Genomic DNA, 15,657 nt, shown 5'->3' on the forward strand with positions numbered 1-15,657 from the left:
TCAGTAGCTATTTTTCAACTTACATTCCACCTCTAGTTTAAATCACAAATAGAAAAATAGAGATGACCCAACATGAAAACTATCTTACATGTTTTCAGTGTTTTACATGGACAACTATATCACCTTTTAAAATAGGAAAACAGTGGCTTGGGCTACTCAATATTAGAGTCCTTGCCTACCATGTTTGAGGCTTGGCTTCGGTCCTAGCACCACAAAGAGCAAAGCAGTAAGTTAAGAAAACCACATTCTTTATTTCTCAAATAATGATATAATGGAATCAGCACTACACATGTATAATTAGAAACTGTAGGGGAGGAAAACCTTAGGCAGAGACCAGATGTGGAATCATTTAGTGCATACACATGTCTGAGGCAGCAGATGCTCTCATCGTTGCATTCTTAGGACTGTGGCTCTTCACTTTCAATTTTTAATTCTGTTGTTAAATTATATCAGTTCTCTGCCTCAGAAATCTACATAGGTACTTAACTTTTTAAAAAAGTCATTCTGTTTTTAACCTTCTTGTACTTGAGTGAAAGAATTGTACACTGTGTACATTGAGGGTGAGATGATAAAAAAAAATGTGGTATGGTGAAAAATGTACTAAGCTAGTATTTAGAAAATTAGGGGCTGGATTGGTTGTGTCTGAATACGTTTAGGCAGGTCATTCATTTTGGAGACATGTGATTTCTCTTAAATTGAGAGATTAGACAAAAGCATTAGAAGTCTATAACAATTTTAAAATAAAATACACCATTTCCAATGTGTATTATATCTTGCTCTCCACAGTAAGCGTAGAGGTTCTTAGACAGTAGTCATGGTCTCCCCGGAAATGTAGCTGGCTAGACAGACAAATGATGTCACTACTTTACAGAGACTAACAATCGGTTGTAGAGCTCAGTTTGCCAAAAAGCCTCCTAAGTCAGTGGTAGAGCTGGGGTTGGACCATTCTCACTCCTGCGTCCTTGTTCTTTGTTCTAGATTTACAATGTCACGTGGTACTCCATAATGGAACCTAATTCTAGGAATGAAGATAGAAAATACTGATTTCCTTCATTGAAATCGGTCCTGCACATTTTACATTTCCCTCCCCATACAGTACAGCTGAGGCTCAATGGTCGAATCCTAGGATTAGTTACATTTTCAGAATCATGATGTCAAAGTTGAAGATCTGGCGTAGATGAAGCACATGAGCCATAACTTGACAGTTGAGTGACTCACAGCGGCTCCAGTAAGTGGAGACAGGATCGAAGCTACGTGCCGAACAAATTCATTCCTGTTGGTTCAAAGTTTTATCTATAGTGAGTAATTTTCTTTGACCTGTTCCTCTGCCTTATGTGCTCTTCCTCCAGATCACCACATGACTGGTTCCTTCTCACTATTCAAGTCTCACCTCAGATGTTCCTTCCTTAGAGCTTTCCCCACACAACTTGGGACTTTGTTATTTCTATTGCCCTTTGAGGCACTAACCTGTAATTGAATTGTGTATCCCTCTCAGACAGATGTAAAAGTACTTGTGCATTTCTAATCCCTAAAGGTTCTCTAAGTATTTGTTGAGCCAGTAAATTAAATTATCACAGTATAACATGAGAATTAAATGCATATCTGATTTTCTTATATGTGATAAGCCAAGGGTTACTTTACATAATTTGACTAAGACAGAATTTACACTGGAAATGAGCTCTGTCTCTCAGTCTTGATTTCTTTCTACTCCAGTATAATGTTTAGCAAATACTTACATGTAGCAGAGGTAAAAGATACTATGAAGATCCAGGTGAGTAAGTCAGTCATTGGTGGACCTTTACTTAAGTACATAGACTGTATTTATAGGGTTACTTTGTAAAAACAGACCCAGAATGTTGACCACAACTCAGCACATTGGCATGTGCAATCACTCTTTTACACATGTGCTTATGCTTTATTGAAGAGGCACAGAAAAGATTTTGCTTTTAAAGCTAGTCTATACTAGGATGGGACTATGTAGAAGGCACTTTACCAGTGACTATAAACTGCCAGGCAGCTGATACTAGAGGAGAGCCTAAAATCCCAGGGCCTGGATAAACTGAGTCTATGTCTTGTTTTTCAGTGGCTGCTAATGGGTATCCAAAAACATTCAGTAAATTCTTCTGTGTGTAACTGGTGGCCATTGATCTCAATAGAAACCTGGAATGGTTACAGTAAAGAGATGGCTACAGAGATTATTTATGTGTTGTGAACATGTAGTTTGACAGATAATCTGAGAATATCATTTAAAGGAAAGGCTAATTAAGTGGGTCAGGTGTGGTATTAGTTGCTTTTACATTGCTGTGATAAAATATCATGACCCAAAGCAGCTTAAGGAGGAGTTTATTTTGGCTTACAGTTCCAGAGCGTTAGATGCCGATAGATGGTGAAGATATTTTATGGCAGGCTTTAATGGACTGTAGAAGAACAAAACAACCAAAGTGTCACTTTTATGCTATCAAGTCCGCCTTGTCAGCAGTTCTACTCTGTGACAGTTTATTAATAGATATTAAAGCTCTGAATAGTTGGAGACGCCATGTCCTAACTAATGAATTTAGGGCCTATGCTTGTTCTGTCATGCTCCAGATTTCTTGCCAGAATGATGGCAGCATAGCTGGGGGTCCATTCACACAGTGCATACAAGAGAGCCAGACTTCATTGACAGCGATAGTCACTGAACTAAATAAAATGAATTGGAGACAATTAATATGAATCATTTCATATTAAATTAAGATCAGAGGAGTGTATAGCCATTTCCATTCATATAGTTGTTGGGTTTGTTTGGTTTTTAATCTTATTTGCATGCAGAAAAGGAATAATATTTAGTACTTAAGGAATTAGGCTGCCTATGTGTATATTCATATATGTGTAGGTGCACCTGTACATACATGTTATGGAATCCAGAAGACAAACAACCTCTTGTGTTTTTCCTCAAGTGCCATCAACCCTCTCTTAAGATAGGGTCTCTTGCTGGCCTGGAACTGACCAAGTAGGCTAGCCTGACTAACTAGTGAGCCGCAGGGATCTGCCCATCTCTGCCTTCCTAGTGCTGGAATTGTAAATATGTTCCACTATACCAAATGTTTTACATTTAGCCTCTGGGTTTGAACTTGAGTCTTTGTGCTTGTGGAGTAGATGCTTTACCAACTAGCTATCTCCTCAGCCACAGAAATTGGGGTGTGTGTGTGTGTGTGGGTGTGTGTGTGTGTGTGTGTGTGTGTGTTTTAATTGTGTGATGATATTCTAAATACCATCTCTCATTTACTTAGTAAGAATTCAATTTAAATTTGTCTTATGAAGCTAAACTTGTAGATTCAAAACCAAAAGAGCTAAACCACAGGAAAAATGTATGCAACAAGAAAATCTAAAACATTTTAATTTAGAAAGAAGTGCTTTTAAAACCAGTGTCTTTCATTAATTTATTCTGGATTTAGAAAGGAGATTATTAAAAAACACACACACACAACTGAAGTTTATTTGAGGTTTATCGTTTTTAATTAACATGTATGATGGTGTAAATATTTGTAACTCTGACATGTTCTCTTTCAAAGAAAATTGTTCTTTGTAGGAAATAATGTGTTCATGATAGCATAGAAATTAAAATAGATATCATAGAAGTTGTGTAATGTTATTCAGTCTGCAAAGCTTGTTTTATTTGTGAACTTAAACCAGAAATGAGGTTGCAAATAAAGTATGACTTTATTATTTTGGAATTGTCTGTCCCAGTTTATCATTGTGTCTCAAGAGTTGCCTTTTGTGGCACTCTTTGGGTTGCTGTCTGCAGTTGCAGCATTGACTTACCCTTCTAACAATGAACATAATTTTCTCTTATGTTTTTGTTTTGGTTTCATAGTCTAGACAGGATAGTTTCTCTCATGAAGATCTGACATTTTTATTCTCAATTAGTACAAAAATAAAATTTGCTACTGAGCTTTTGGCATTTTAAGAAAAAGACTTGTGTGTGTGTGTGTGTTAAATTCTTACAGTTCTGAAAATGTCCTCCATCAGCAAAGTGTTGTTTTACATTATCAGCCTGAGAGACAGAGACAAAGTAGACTTTCTGCTATTTTGTATTTTATTTTATGCATATGAGTGGTTTGCCTGCATATATGTCTGTGCACTAAATAGGTGTTTGGTGCCAACAGAGGTGAGAGAAGAGGGCATCACTTCCCCTGAGGCTGGAGTTACAGACAGTAGTGAGCCTCCATGTGAGTGCCAGCAGTGAAGCCTTTGTCCTTAGAAAAAGCAGCCAGTACAGTTAACTGCTGAGCCAGAATCTCTCCATCCCTGGAACTAGACTTTCTTAACCAACAAATAATGATAATAGTCTACATGTTGTTTTGATAATTTCCTAGTTGTCAGACTCATTCTGTTTGTATATATTATGGGATGCATAGCCTATTATAGAACATCTGAAGATAGTGTGTTAAATACAACGAAAGATTCAGTAACAGCTGAAGGTAACTTAAGGTAACTTTACTAGCATCTGATCATGGCTCAAGGTATAATGAATTCTTTCCAAGTAGAATTTCTCCAGAGTGTGAGAATTGGATTAATTAGAATAAATAATACACTTTGTAAATAGTAAAGTCAGGGGAAATGTAATGTGCTGAAAGTAAGGGACAGATAATGGAGTCAGTACTTAAATATTTATTTATTTGTTCATGAGTGCACACATGCAGGTGCATACCACAGAATACACGCAGAGATTAAATAACAGCTTTCAGGACTCAGTTCTTGCCTTTCATTTTATTTGACTGTCTCTTTTTCTTCTTCCTGCTGCTATACTGCATACTTCTAGGCAGTTATCTTCCTTCTGCTTCCCATCTCACCGTAGGAATGCTGGGATTGCATGGTATCCATGCCACGGCGTCTGGCTTTTCCTATGGCTTCCAAGATGAAACTTGGGCTGGCCAGAGAGATGGCTTACTGAGTAAAAGAACTAGCCATGGAAGCCTCGAGTTGGTATTTGACATGCTAGACTTTAGTCCTGCCGTGCCTGTAGTACGGTCTTAGTTGCTTTCCTATTGCTATAAAGAGACATTATTATCAAGGCAAATTATAAGAGTGTATTGGGGGATTACTTACAGTTTCGGGGACAAGTCCATGACTGTCACAGTGGGGAACATGGCAGCAGGCAGACAGACATAGTGCTAAAGCAGCGGCTGAGAGATTATATCTTGCCCACAAGTTGGAGGCGGAGAACAAGAGTTTTCGAAACCTCACCCGCAGTGACACACCTCAAACAAAGCCACACCTCCTATAAGGCCACACCTTCTAGATCCTTCTCTAAACAGTTCCACCATCTAGGGACTAAGCATTCAAATATAGGAGCCTATGGGGGCCATTCTTATGCAAACCACCAAATTCCAACACCTGGACCCATAGACTTATAGTCATATCATAATGAAAATTCATTTAATACAACTTCAAAGTTCCCATATACAGTGGCGCGCGCACACACACACAGAGGATTTCCCATTTCAAAAAGGAGAGGGGTGGGGGGCATAGTGAGGAGACAAAGCAAGACCGACACTCAGCAGGGCAAACTGCAAATCCTGTAGTTCCATGTTCCATGTCAAAGGGTGTAGGTGTCTCTTATCATCTCCTCCCACTCTTTCTGGCTTTCTTGACTACAACACACTTCTCTCTCTTGAACGGTCTCCACTCCCTGTTTGTCTCATCTCTTCTCAGCAGCCGTCCCACAGCGCTGGCATCTACAGGGTCTCCATCAAAATAAGCTTTTCTTTCACAGCTTCTTTCATGCCACACACCGGTTGTCCATGGCTTTCCTTAGCTCAGGATGAGCTCATAATTCCTCTACTTCTGTGTTGTTCCTGATTGAATCCAAATCCTGGCTGAAGCTATCAAGTTCACTTCCAGGCTTGGGGTAGAACCTGGCCCCTCCAAGAGTTACATTTGCATAAGCTTTGATTTGCTGATGTTTTTCTTTGTTGAATATGCTTTTCTTGCTTTAGAAAAAGATTTTTCTTAGGCATGTCCTTTTCTAGTTGCAGAATTAGCTGGATTCTTGGCCTGAGGACTCTCTTTACTCCGTTTCTAATCAGGCCTCTCCTCATCTCTTTGAGCACAAACCAAGCCTCCAACATTATATTACTGGTGCTCTTTTTCCCCTCAAACTGCAATTTGTATTTCATTTTGCCCTACCTTGCTCTTTTTCATTGTAGCCTGCCTAAGAGTAACCACACAACTGAGTCAATACTAGACAGTCTTGAAATCTTCTCTCCCAATGACATTAGTCCACAACTCTTCAATTTAACCTCAGGTAGATTCTTAGGACAAAGGCAAACCAGCCACACTTTGCCATAATATTACAAGGGTGACAGTTTATACAAGAATGAGCTTATTGGGTGATTGTCTATAGTTTCAGAGGATGGGTCCATCATGGCAGGAGGCTTGGCAGCAGGCTAGTGTAGCTAAGAGTTTTCATCTTATCCACAAGTTGGAGGCAGAGAGTGTGAGAAAATGGCCCTGACAAGTACGTTTGACACCTCAAAGGGCCTCCCTCCCCCAACACATCTCCTCCAACAAGGCCACGCCTACCTCTTTCCCCCAAACAGCTCCACCAACTGGAGACTAGGCATTCAAATAAATGAGCCTTTGGGCCTAGGCTGTTCTCATTCCAACCGTAGCAAGTGCCTACAGCTTGTGAAGGCAATTTTCAGTATGTCCTGAGTTTGGCCAAAACACCTGGATGGGAAGATGATTTGGGAATATGAAGTTTTGGAAATATGAAGTTATGAGAATAGAGTACAAACTGAGAAGTGGGGGCAAAGGCAGAACCTTAAAAGTAGCAGGACCTAAGAACTGGACATAGGAAAAAGAATTGGAGACTAAGATGGGAGTAGTCTAACGATTAACATTGTGGTTTCTAATTCTTGGTTACTATAGACAGACATTTCTTTCCTTACCAGTCTGATGGTTTCTTTGAATTCATTCCAGAAATTAAATTGCTGTGTTAAAATGATCACACTTGTTTACATGTGTCTTGCTACATATTACTGTCACCTGGACCAGTCTTGCTAGACTTGACTCAAGGGAAGGAGCTATAAACTCCTCAGTGGAGCAGTGGACAGAAAAGATTGAGGGTGGCCATCTTTGGGGACTCCTTCCCCTTATGTACAAGCTTGTATTAATCCCAATCTCTTGTTTCTTTAAGGGTGGAAAGCTTTTAAAGCTCGCTTCTCCACAGTTAACGTGCTGAGTGTGATACTTAAAAGAATAAATGGTTGCTAGCACATTTTCTGCTTCTGACAAGCTTCTTCCAGTTTGATATTGTCAATTTTGCTAAAGAATAACATTCAAATTTTCCCATTTCTGCTGTAAAAATCAGCAGCTGGATATACTAGGTGCTCAGGAAATGTTTGCGGGGTAAAGAAATGCAGTTTGCAGTTGACTTTTAACACTGAAGGAAGCCCTTTCTTCCTGCATGCTGACTTGCTGTGTCACCTTGAAAGGCAAAGTCCGCAGAAATTCAGCTGCACTCTGCATTACAGCCTGCGCTTGAGCAGCTACTGTTCCGTTAGAGGTTTCAACCCTCCTCACAGTAGCCTCCTCCCTGGGGTCACACTTTAATTTCACTTATCTTGCTCCTTTCAAAAGACTTTTTTCCTAAATCACTTCCATGTTCAACTGGGGCCACAGTAGCCTGGGGTAGAGCCTCTTGTATGTGGTCCTTGCCACTGTTCTTACTCCTTTGTAGCTGCCCGTGTTGATAGAGCAGGCTCTGAGCTGGCCGTCCACGGTAATTTAAGAGTGTGGGTCACTGGGGGTTTGAACTGCTTTTCTACCATTGACTCTCCAAGCCTGTTCTGGAAAAGGAGGCTAGTGAGGTCTTTAGAATCTGTTGTGCGCGCTCATCTTTGACATTCTTAAGCAGTTTGTTTGTTTGTTTGTTTGTTTGTTTGTTTGTTTTTAAGGTTTGGAAAAAAAATCTTAAGTATTCTTAGGGTGTAGCTTTGGATCTCTTCCCTGCCTCTCTTTGATCTCACAAAAGTCAGTTCTTGCATTTTTTTTTTACACTCCTGACATGACTATTTTACTCCTAATAATGCCATATAAAAAAGTGAGAATTCTTTATGATACAAAGAAACAATCCTTTAACCACTGGCTCCATGCTTTTAAACTGACTCCTGTGAAATTACGACAGTGATTTCTATAAGGCCTTCCGGTAAATGCGCACAACTTTGACAACTTGCCTTATCAGTTAGTACCTGTTACTTCACTGTGTATGTGAGATATTGTTAACTCAAATGAGAATAGAGATTTCTTGAGGCCATGGGTTCTCAGATGTGAATGTGACTGTTTTTATTTCAGCTTGTTGTGTAAAATTGATTTCTCAAAACAAAAGAGAGTTTATCATGTATTCATTTACTCACATTTTGTTCCCATGGTTTTAAGTTGAAAGCTCAGAGTTAGTGATCATTTTATCACTAGGTGGCACTTGTGGATCACAGATAGCCATGCATACTCAAGAAAGTTATGACAAGCACATAGTCCACAAATACAGATAACGTTTAGGATCTGACAGTCTTTATAATAATACTAAGTACTGATCACTTTGATTAATCTGTTATGTACATGATTGAATGTATTGAGTTGCCTTATAATCATTTATTCATAGTTAATAATAATATCAAGCGAGGCATGGTGGTGCACACCTTTAATCCCAGTACTCAGGACAGAGACAGGCGGATCGCTGTGAGTTCAAGGCCAGCCTGGTCTACAAAGTTAGTCTAAAACCCAAAATAATAATAATAATAATAACAACAACAATAATAATAATATCATCAATAGGTAGATTAGTCTGTGAGTTTCATCTTAGTTTATTATGACCATGAAGTTGAAACCTTGTAGGACCCATTTACTGTTAATTTCTTATGAGAAAATGAGCACTTCAGCTCCTTATACTAATTTACACACAACTCTGAGCACTTAATGTTTATAATGATTATGAAAGTACCTACCTAATTCTATGACCCCTATAGATATACTCAACTCTAGAGATACTTACTAAGGAAAATAGCTTAAGAACTCCATAGAGATTCACCAAGGAAAATATAAGCATCACTGCCTTTACTGCCCAGAAAAAAAGCTTAGATGTTAATTTACCTAGCAGTCAGAGTGCGCAGGGTACCTAGCAATACGAGTGAGTATGTAGGCAGACACATTCAAATTCAAGCCAGTTCCCAATCTTATTAAAGTAACTGGATGGTGAGTATAAATCATCAGTGTTGGTTTCTTGTTCTTGTTGACGCTTGGAGAACCAGACAGTGGGCTCTCAGTGCCCAGGACCAGAAAACAGAGCAAGTTTCCAAAAGAGCCTGTCTTACTTGGAACTTTGTGTAGAGGCAGCCTGGTTACTTTTAAGCTGAGTATAGACCATAGCATGTGTGATAATTATAGGCTTTGGGTTTTAAATCATGCCGCCAAATAATTTCTTACTGTGTACTGTGGGTAAGTTGCAACCCTATGACTGCTTACCTTTAAAATGGAAGAGCATTAAATCTGCTAATCAATAAAAAACATACCAGACTGCATCCATCTTAGGGCTAACATTGGATGTGAGAATCATATGACACATGAAATAGAATTGGAGCCATGGCAAGATTGTCCATATACCCCAGGTTTTAGCTATTTCCCTAATATAATTCCCCTTTTTTCCTCTGTGAAGTGATCCATGGTAGATTTTTAAAAACAGCTATCTGATCACTCTAGCTACAGTCAACTTTGTTGTTGAGGAGTTTTGTATAAATTTGCCTATAGGGACCACATAACTAAGATCTGGTATAGGAAGGGTGTCATACGTATTACCTGTGGGAACACTGATACTCTGTTGTTGGGCTGCCACTAACTGTACTCCAATTGAAAGAGTGAGCTCACGTGTTTAAAGCTGTGTGCTTTATGTGCTACATAAGGAGAACATTAGCTCCTCTTCTTGTGTAAAGACAGATGTGGGCAAAACTCAGTCCCACTAGTAGAAAGTGTGTAAAATGTGAGGAGTGATTAAGGAAAGAGCTTTGCCATTGCACTTAGATACATAGAAGGTGGGAGGTTAGAGATGATGGTGCTTAACTAATGCCCTTCACAGTAGCATCTAATGGTCTTGATCTGATTATCAAGCTAACTTTTATTTTTGTTTTCTAATGCTTTTAAAAATACTTAAAATTTCCCAAACATTTTTATAGAGCAGCTTGACAGAGCAGTGTACCCACGTGATAGCCATTAGTTTTAGTAATAATATGACATATGGCTAATCCATATTTTATAGCATTTTATAAGTAATAAGCTATTTACTTACCATAAAACTCAGCCATGTGAAGTGTGATTTAATGATTTTTGCAAATTTACCCAGTCAACTTTCAAACATGTCATCCCCTTGGCAGAATGCCCAATACCATTTACATTAATTCCAGTTTTCATCCTTATCCAAAAGTAAGTATTGATCTGCTTACTGTCTTAGATTTTCTCCTAGGCATTTTATAAATGAGCCTTGTAATATGTGGTATTGAGGATCAGGATCTTGAGGGGTTGGGGGGGTGGTTTTTTAGGGTTCATCCATGTTCTTGCATATATCTGTATTTGTTTCTCTTTTTTTTCCTTTTGGCCTAACAATATTTCATTGTACAGACAATAACACATTTTGTGTTTCCTTTGTATTGAGTCTTTTATCATATGTATTGTTAGCCTTTCTCCCTCCATTCCCTACCCTTATTTGAAAGCTGGTTTTAATTTCTTAAAATATATTTTTTTATATTTCTTTTTCTCTGAACTACTTCTCTACTCACTCATCTTGCTTTTAATTTTCTACTGTGATTAGAAATTGCTTTATGTCTTATATCTTTTGTTTGTTTGTTTTTGCTTTAGAAAGAAGAAGTTTATTTCAAAGGTTAAAACTGTACTTCATCCTGTTTTATTGGAAAATTTATTCTTAGCAAATTCAGATAACAAGTCTAAACCTTTGATGAGACTTAAAACTAGCTGCCTGTGTCATACTGAACTAGGTCTGCTTCTGAGTTTTGATTTTTTTTTTTTTCTTTTCTGTTTGTTTGTTAACTCAGGTTGTCGGAAGAGGAGCCTTTGGAGTAGTTTGCAAAGCTAAGTGGAGAGCAAAAGATGTTGCTATTAAACAAATAGAAAGTGAATCTGAGAGGAAGGCTTTCATTGTGGAGGTAAGCTGAGATGCCATTCTGTCCAGTAATTCTTCACCTGAGATCCTCTGATCTTAAGACCAGAAAAGACATTGTTTCTCGATTTTCAATATTCTGGGAACATAAACCTCAGCAGTTTGATTGAACTAAAGACAGTGCTTTCATAGGAATGTTTTTCATTTTTTTGCTTTAAATTCTGGTTAAAAGTTATTAGGAAAAAAATGTATTTACATGAATCCATCCATGAATAAAATATACTCATCCATGGACTCCATGGACCTCGAGGTATTGTGTTTTAATTTTGAAATGGTATTCGCTCCCGTTACCTAAAATTAAGAATCTCTTACACTGTTGGAAAAATAATACACCTCTCTAATGAGAAGCTGCTACACACATTTAGAGATTAATAAAGGAAAAGTCCTTACCAAAACAGTGTGCCTGGCTGTGGCTAACACCCAAAGAGGAGCCAGCCTCAAGTCACAGATGTTACTAACTTACATATACTATAGGCTTAGGAATTTCGTACGTGTTGTTGCCCTTAAATCTCTTTTAGGTTCTGGCCTCGGGTTACACTTTGAACAATTTAAACAGAGATAGAAGACCGTCTTCCTGGCCACCATGCAGATGGGAGAGTTACACGGCACCAGAATTATTTTAAATACACCAGTGGTTTTCTTTCCAATAATTGTTATCCGGGGTCTTCTTGCTCATCTAGTAGAATTATGTTTCTCTCAAGAAGAGAACTGGGGGCTTTATTACAGCCCAAGACTTAACATCGTGTGTCCTCAGCTGCCTCTTAGAGGCATGTTCTCTGGGCCCAGGCCTGACAGCTGGTGAATCCCGGTGAACAAACACAGCCAGCACTGTAACTGTTATCTCTAACAGGCTGCTTACTTCTTCTCTTTGGAGTATTTTGGATGCAATGATCCTTAGCTAAATTCTACTATGTGACTTCTGTCTCCTAAGCAAATATATTAGTAAGTCCTATATAACATCAGTTTTATTTGAGTTTCTTCTGCAGGGATTTTGTGAAGGAATATTGTTGCTTCTCTTGTTTTCATTGTTTGTTTATGGTTTTACTCTAGGTCTGCTGGGTCAGTTATTACTGTTCACGAGCTTTTCAGCTTCCAAAGTTATATACTGTCTTCTCATTTTAACCCTCTGAGTTTATGTTTGTAAACAACAATTTCAAAACCTCACCTACTTAACGAGACTCAGAAAACAGGAATAATATGTGAGTTCAATGCTGAATTTTACCAAGATGGAATATATTTATATAAGATATACATATAATAGTAAAGAGTTATGGGAAATAATATAACAAAGAGTTAGCTAATTTTCTATTAGGACAAAAAAAATCTGTGAATACTGGCTGTAAAGACAACTGTCTAGTGGCATATGATGAAAAAGTTAAAGAGACCTTAGTGAGCTTTACATGAGCCAGTAGCAAATGACTGTGTAGGAAAAAGGGAGGAAGAGCTGGGGAAAGGCAGAAAAAGGACAAGGAAGAGAGAGAGATTGAGGTGCTGTTTCGTGAGAAAGACACAGTGTAGAAATTTCAAATGTGGAGCAGGGGGACAAGACTACAGCCTCAGTGTAATGATTGGCTCAGGAAAGACTAGACCAGAAGTCAGAGTGTCAGACTTTCTCTCTTGCCCCCAGTGTCCCTCCCCAATTTCTTTTGTACTAGAGGTCGACTTGGGTTATACTTGAATTGAAACTTGGGCATGCTAGTCAGTGTTCTAATGACCCTTGTCACCCCCAAATTGGAGGCAGTTACTCAGAAAGAGTGTATATTTCATGTCAGATGAACTGGAGTTCAAATCCTGGCTATAGAATCTTCTCTGGAACTTAACTTCATATTTAAAATGGAAGTAATAGTTACCTATCTTTCAGAGTCTAAAGGAACCCAGGAGCACATACAGAATAGGGAAATTGATCACCTGTAGCTCTGATGAAAGTAACACGGCTTCAGGTGTGGGTAATTCAGTCAGTAAGCTGGGATGATGCCCTGACGCTTGGCGGCTAGTTTCTTCTGTTTGTCCTGGCCTGTTCTTAACTCCCATTATAGCACTTTATGTATTGTTTAATTCTGTTTGTGTTCCCACTTGAAACTGTGGGACAGGGATACTGGCAGTCACTGGTGATTTCCAGTGCCTGCTACCTAATAAGCAGAAATTACTGAATGATTTCAGCAGATGTTCTATATGACAGTAAGATTTGAGCAAGGTAAAATAAGTACCTCAAAAAACTAGCATTTTTTAAGAATCCATAATTTGTTACAGCTCCGGCAGTTATCACGTGTGAACCATCCTAATATTGTAAAGTTGTATGGAGCCTGCTTGAATCCAGTAAGTGTCCTGGTTATTGTCATCTGCCTGTAAGAAACAATGGGGCAAGTGTATGCAGTTTATATAATTTATGAAGTCGTTTTGATCTGCTCAGTCGTAACTTTACAGTAGTTACACTTCCTGCATTTTGTTTGCTTCTAACCTTAACAGTGTGTTGATGGAGTTGTCTCAGGCACCTGTTAGCCTTGGCCACGGCATTTTAGAAAACTCCTTCATCTTGAGTAAATGCCAACAAATCTCAAAACTAACTTCCAGAAATACAGTAATTTGTTCATCTAAATTTTTACCTTCCTCGCCTATGGACCCTAGTAATCACCTGACATTCCTTATGTTACCACTCATCTTATTTCCTTAGCTAATCTGACAGTGACCAATGAGGGGCCTACAAAAGGAAACTTTTTCAATCCTTTCCCTTCCTCTTTTCTGCCCTGTAACTACCACAACCTGAAAGCAAGCAGTGGGTTCTGTTCTTATACTAGATCCCATCTGAATAATACACCCCCGCCTGTCTGTCCTCCTCACCAACCTGTGTACATTGCCCAGTAACTCACCTTGTTATTAGACTTGATGTCTTTATTATCACTTTATTAGCACTGGCCCTCAAAGTCTTGTAATTCTACTATGGTCTCAAAGTCTTGTAATCTATTTTACTGTGGATCACAGGCAGGCACCTAAAGGAAAAGTTCCTAGATCACAGCTATCTGCCCTTTCTGTTAGTGTCATTCACAGTAGTAGGAGCCAAAAGAATAATTTTCAGGACAATCAAACAGTTGAACTAAGTTGTCTGCAAGGAGGACCCAACAATGTTGTCATTCCAATTAATTCTGGCATATGTTTCCTTTAGGTATGTCTTGTGATGGAGTATGCTGAGGGAGGCTCTTTGTACAATGGTGAGTCTCAGTTAAACCTGCTTTTAGCTAGAAGATTGAAGCAATTAGAAAGCTTTTGATAAAAACTAAATTACCTGTTACTATTTATAATTTACTATCAGAGTTCAGAGGAAGTCATTTTGTTTTGAGGTTTTTTTGTTTGTTTCTTTGATTGGTTGGTTGGTTCATTGGTTGGTTTGGTTTGGGGTTTTTGTTTCATTTTGTTTTTCACTGCTAAGGACTTAGGCCAAGAAAAATGCTATGACAATTACATACACTTTTTGAGTTAATAATATTTTTATTATGTTCAAAGTTTATGAAATAACAGTTGCTTTTAAAATATGTTCAGACCTTTTTCCTTCCATCCTTTTAGTTTTGAGCCTTCATTTTAGAACTTTCTGGCCATACTTCATTTCACCATGCTTTATAAAAGGGTGAAAACTCACTTTACCAAACATTTTAAATGTGTACTGTCTTAGCTACTTTCCTATTGCTGTGACCATGACCAAGGTAACATAGTAAAGAAAGTGTTTAACTGGGCTTACAGTTTCAAAAGGTGGGGCATTGTGGCAGCAAGCTGCAAGCGTGTTAGCTGGAACAGTGGAGAGCTTATTTCTTTATCCAAAAGCAGGAGGCAGAGAGCACATTGGGCATAGCTGAGTCTTGAAATCTCGAAGCCTCCCTGCAGTGACATGCGTTCTCTAGCAAGGCCACACCCCCCCAATCCTTCCCAACAGTTCCATCATACGGAGGCCATATTTTCACACATGAGTCGAAATGGGCCATTCTCATTGAAATCACAACACTTACCATGAAAAAAAAATTGTACTGGTATTACCTTTATGGAGTAAAGCTCTGACCTTAAAAATATTAACTTCATGCATGAGTTGTCCCTGTAAGCATTATAAAATTGATAGCTTTTACTTTTAAGTATCATTATTTTATATACACATTTAGTTATGCTTTGTGCCATATATTCTTAGTTGTAATTTGTGTATAGTACTCTCATTTTATTTGAGAAAACTGCTTTCTTTTTTTTTTAATTTAAAATACACAATGCAGTTGTAAGCATCTCATATGGCCATCATTTTTCACTACTGTTTCTCTGTCCAACCCTCATAATGAATAGAATTGCTTATAATTTATGTGATAGTGTGAAAGATATTCTTAATTTTAAAAAGTGGTATTATGGGGCTGAAGAGATGGTTCAGAGGTTAAGAGCATTGTCTGTTGTTCCAGAGGTCCTGAGTTATATTCCCAGCGACC

The 15,657-nt window shown here is 38.4% G+C and overlaps 1 protein-coding gene across 4 annotated transcripts in view; it reads left to right on the forward strand.

Moving 5' to 3' along the window:
* Positions 1-15,657, forward strand: part of MAP3K7 (mitogen-activated protein kinase kinase kinase 7) — a 58,840-nt gene that overhangs the window by 2,275 nt on the left and 40,908 nt on the right. For 2 of the 4 annotated variants that reach the window (XM_084776457.1, XM_084776458.1), the window contains exons 2-4: positions 11,082-11,192; positions 13,457-13,522; positions 14,367-14,412. In XM_084776457.1, the coding sequence (XP_084632583.1) occupies positions 11,082-11,192; positions 13,457-13,522; positions 14,367-14,412 (223 nt within the window). Of the gene's footprint in view, positions 1-978; positions 1,299-11,081; positions 11,193-12,256; positions 12,406-13,456; positions 13,523-14,366; positions 14,413-15,657 lie in introns of all 4 variants that reach the window. The other 2 variants (XM_084776460.1, XM_084776459.1) reach the window with 2 other exon arrangements.

Source organism: Acomys minous (assembly GCF_964271855.1).
Source record: "Acomys minous genome assembly, chromosome: 1".
Classification (NCBI taxonomy): Eukaryota; Metazoa; Chordata; class Mammalia; order Rodentia; family Muridae; genus Acomys; species Acomys minous.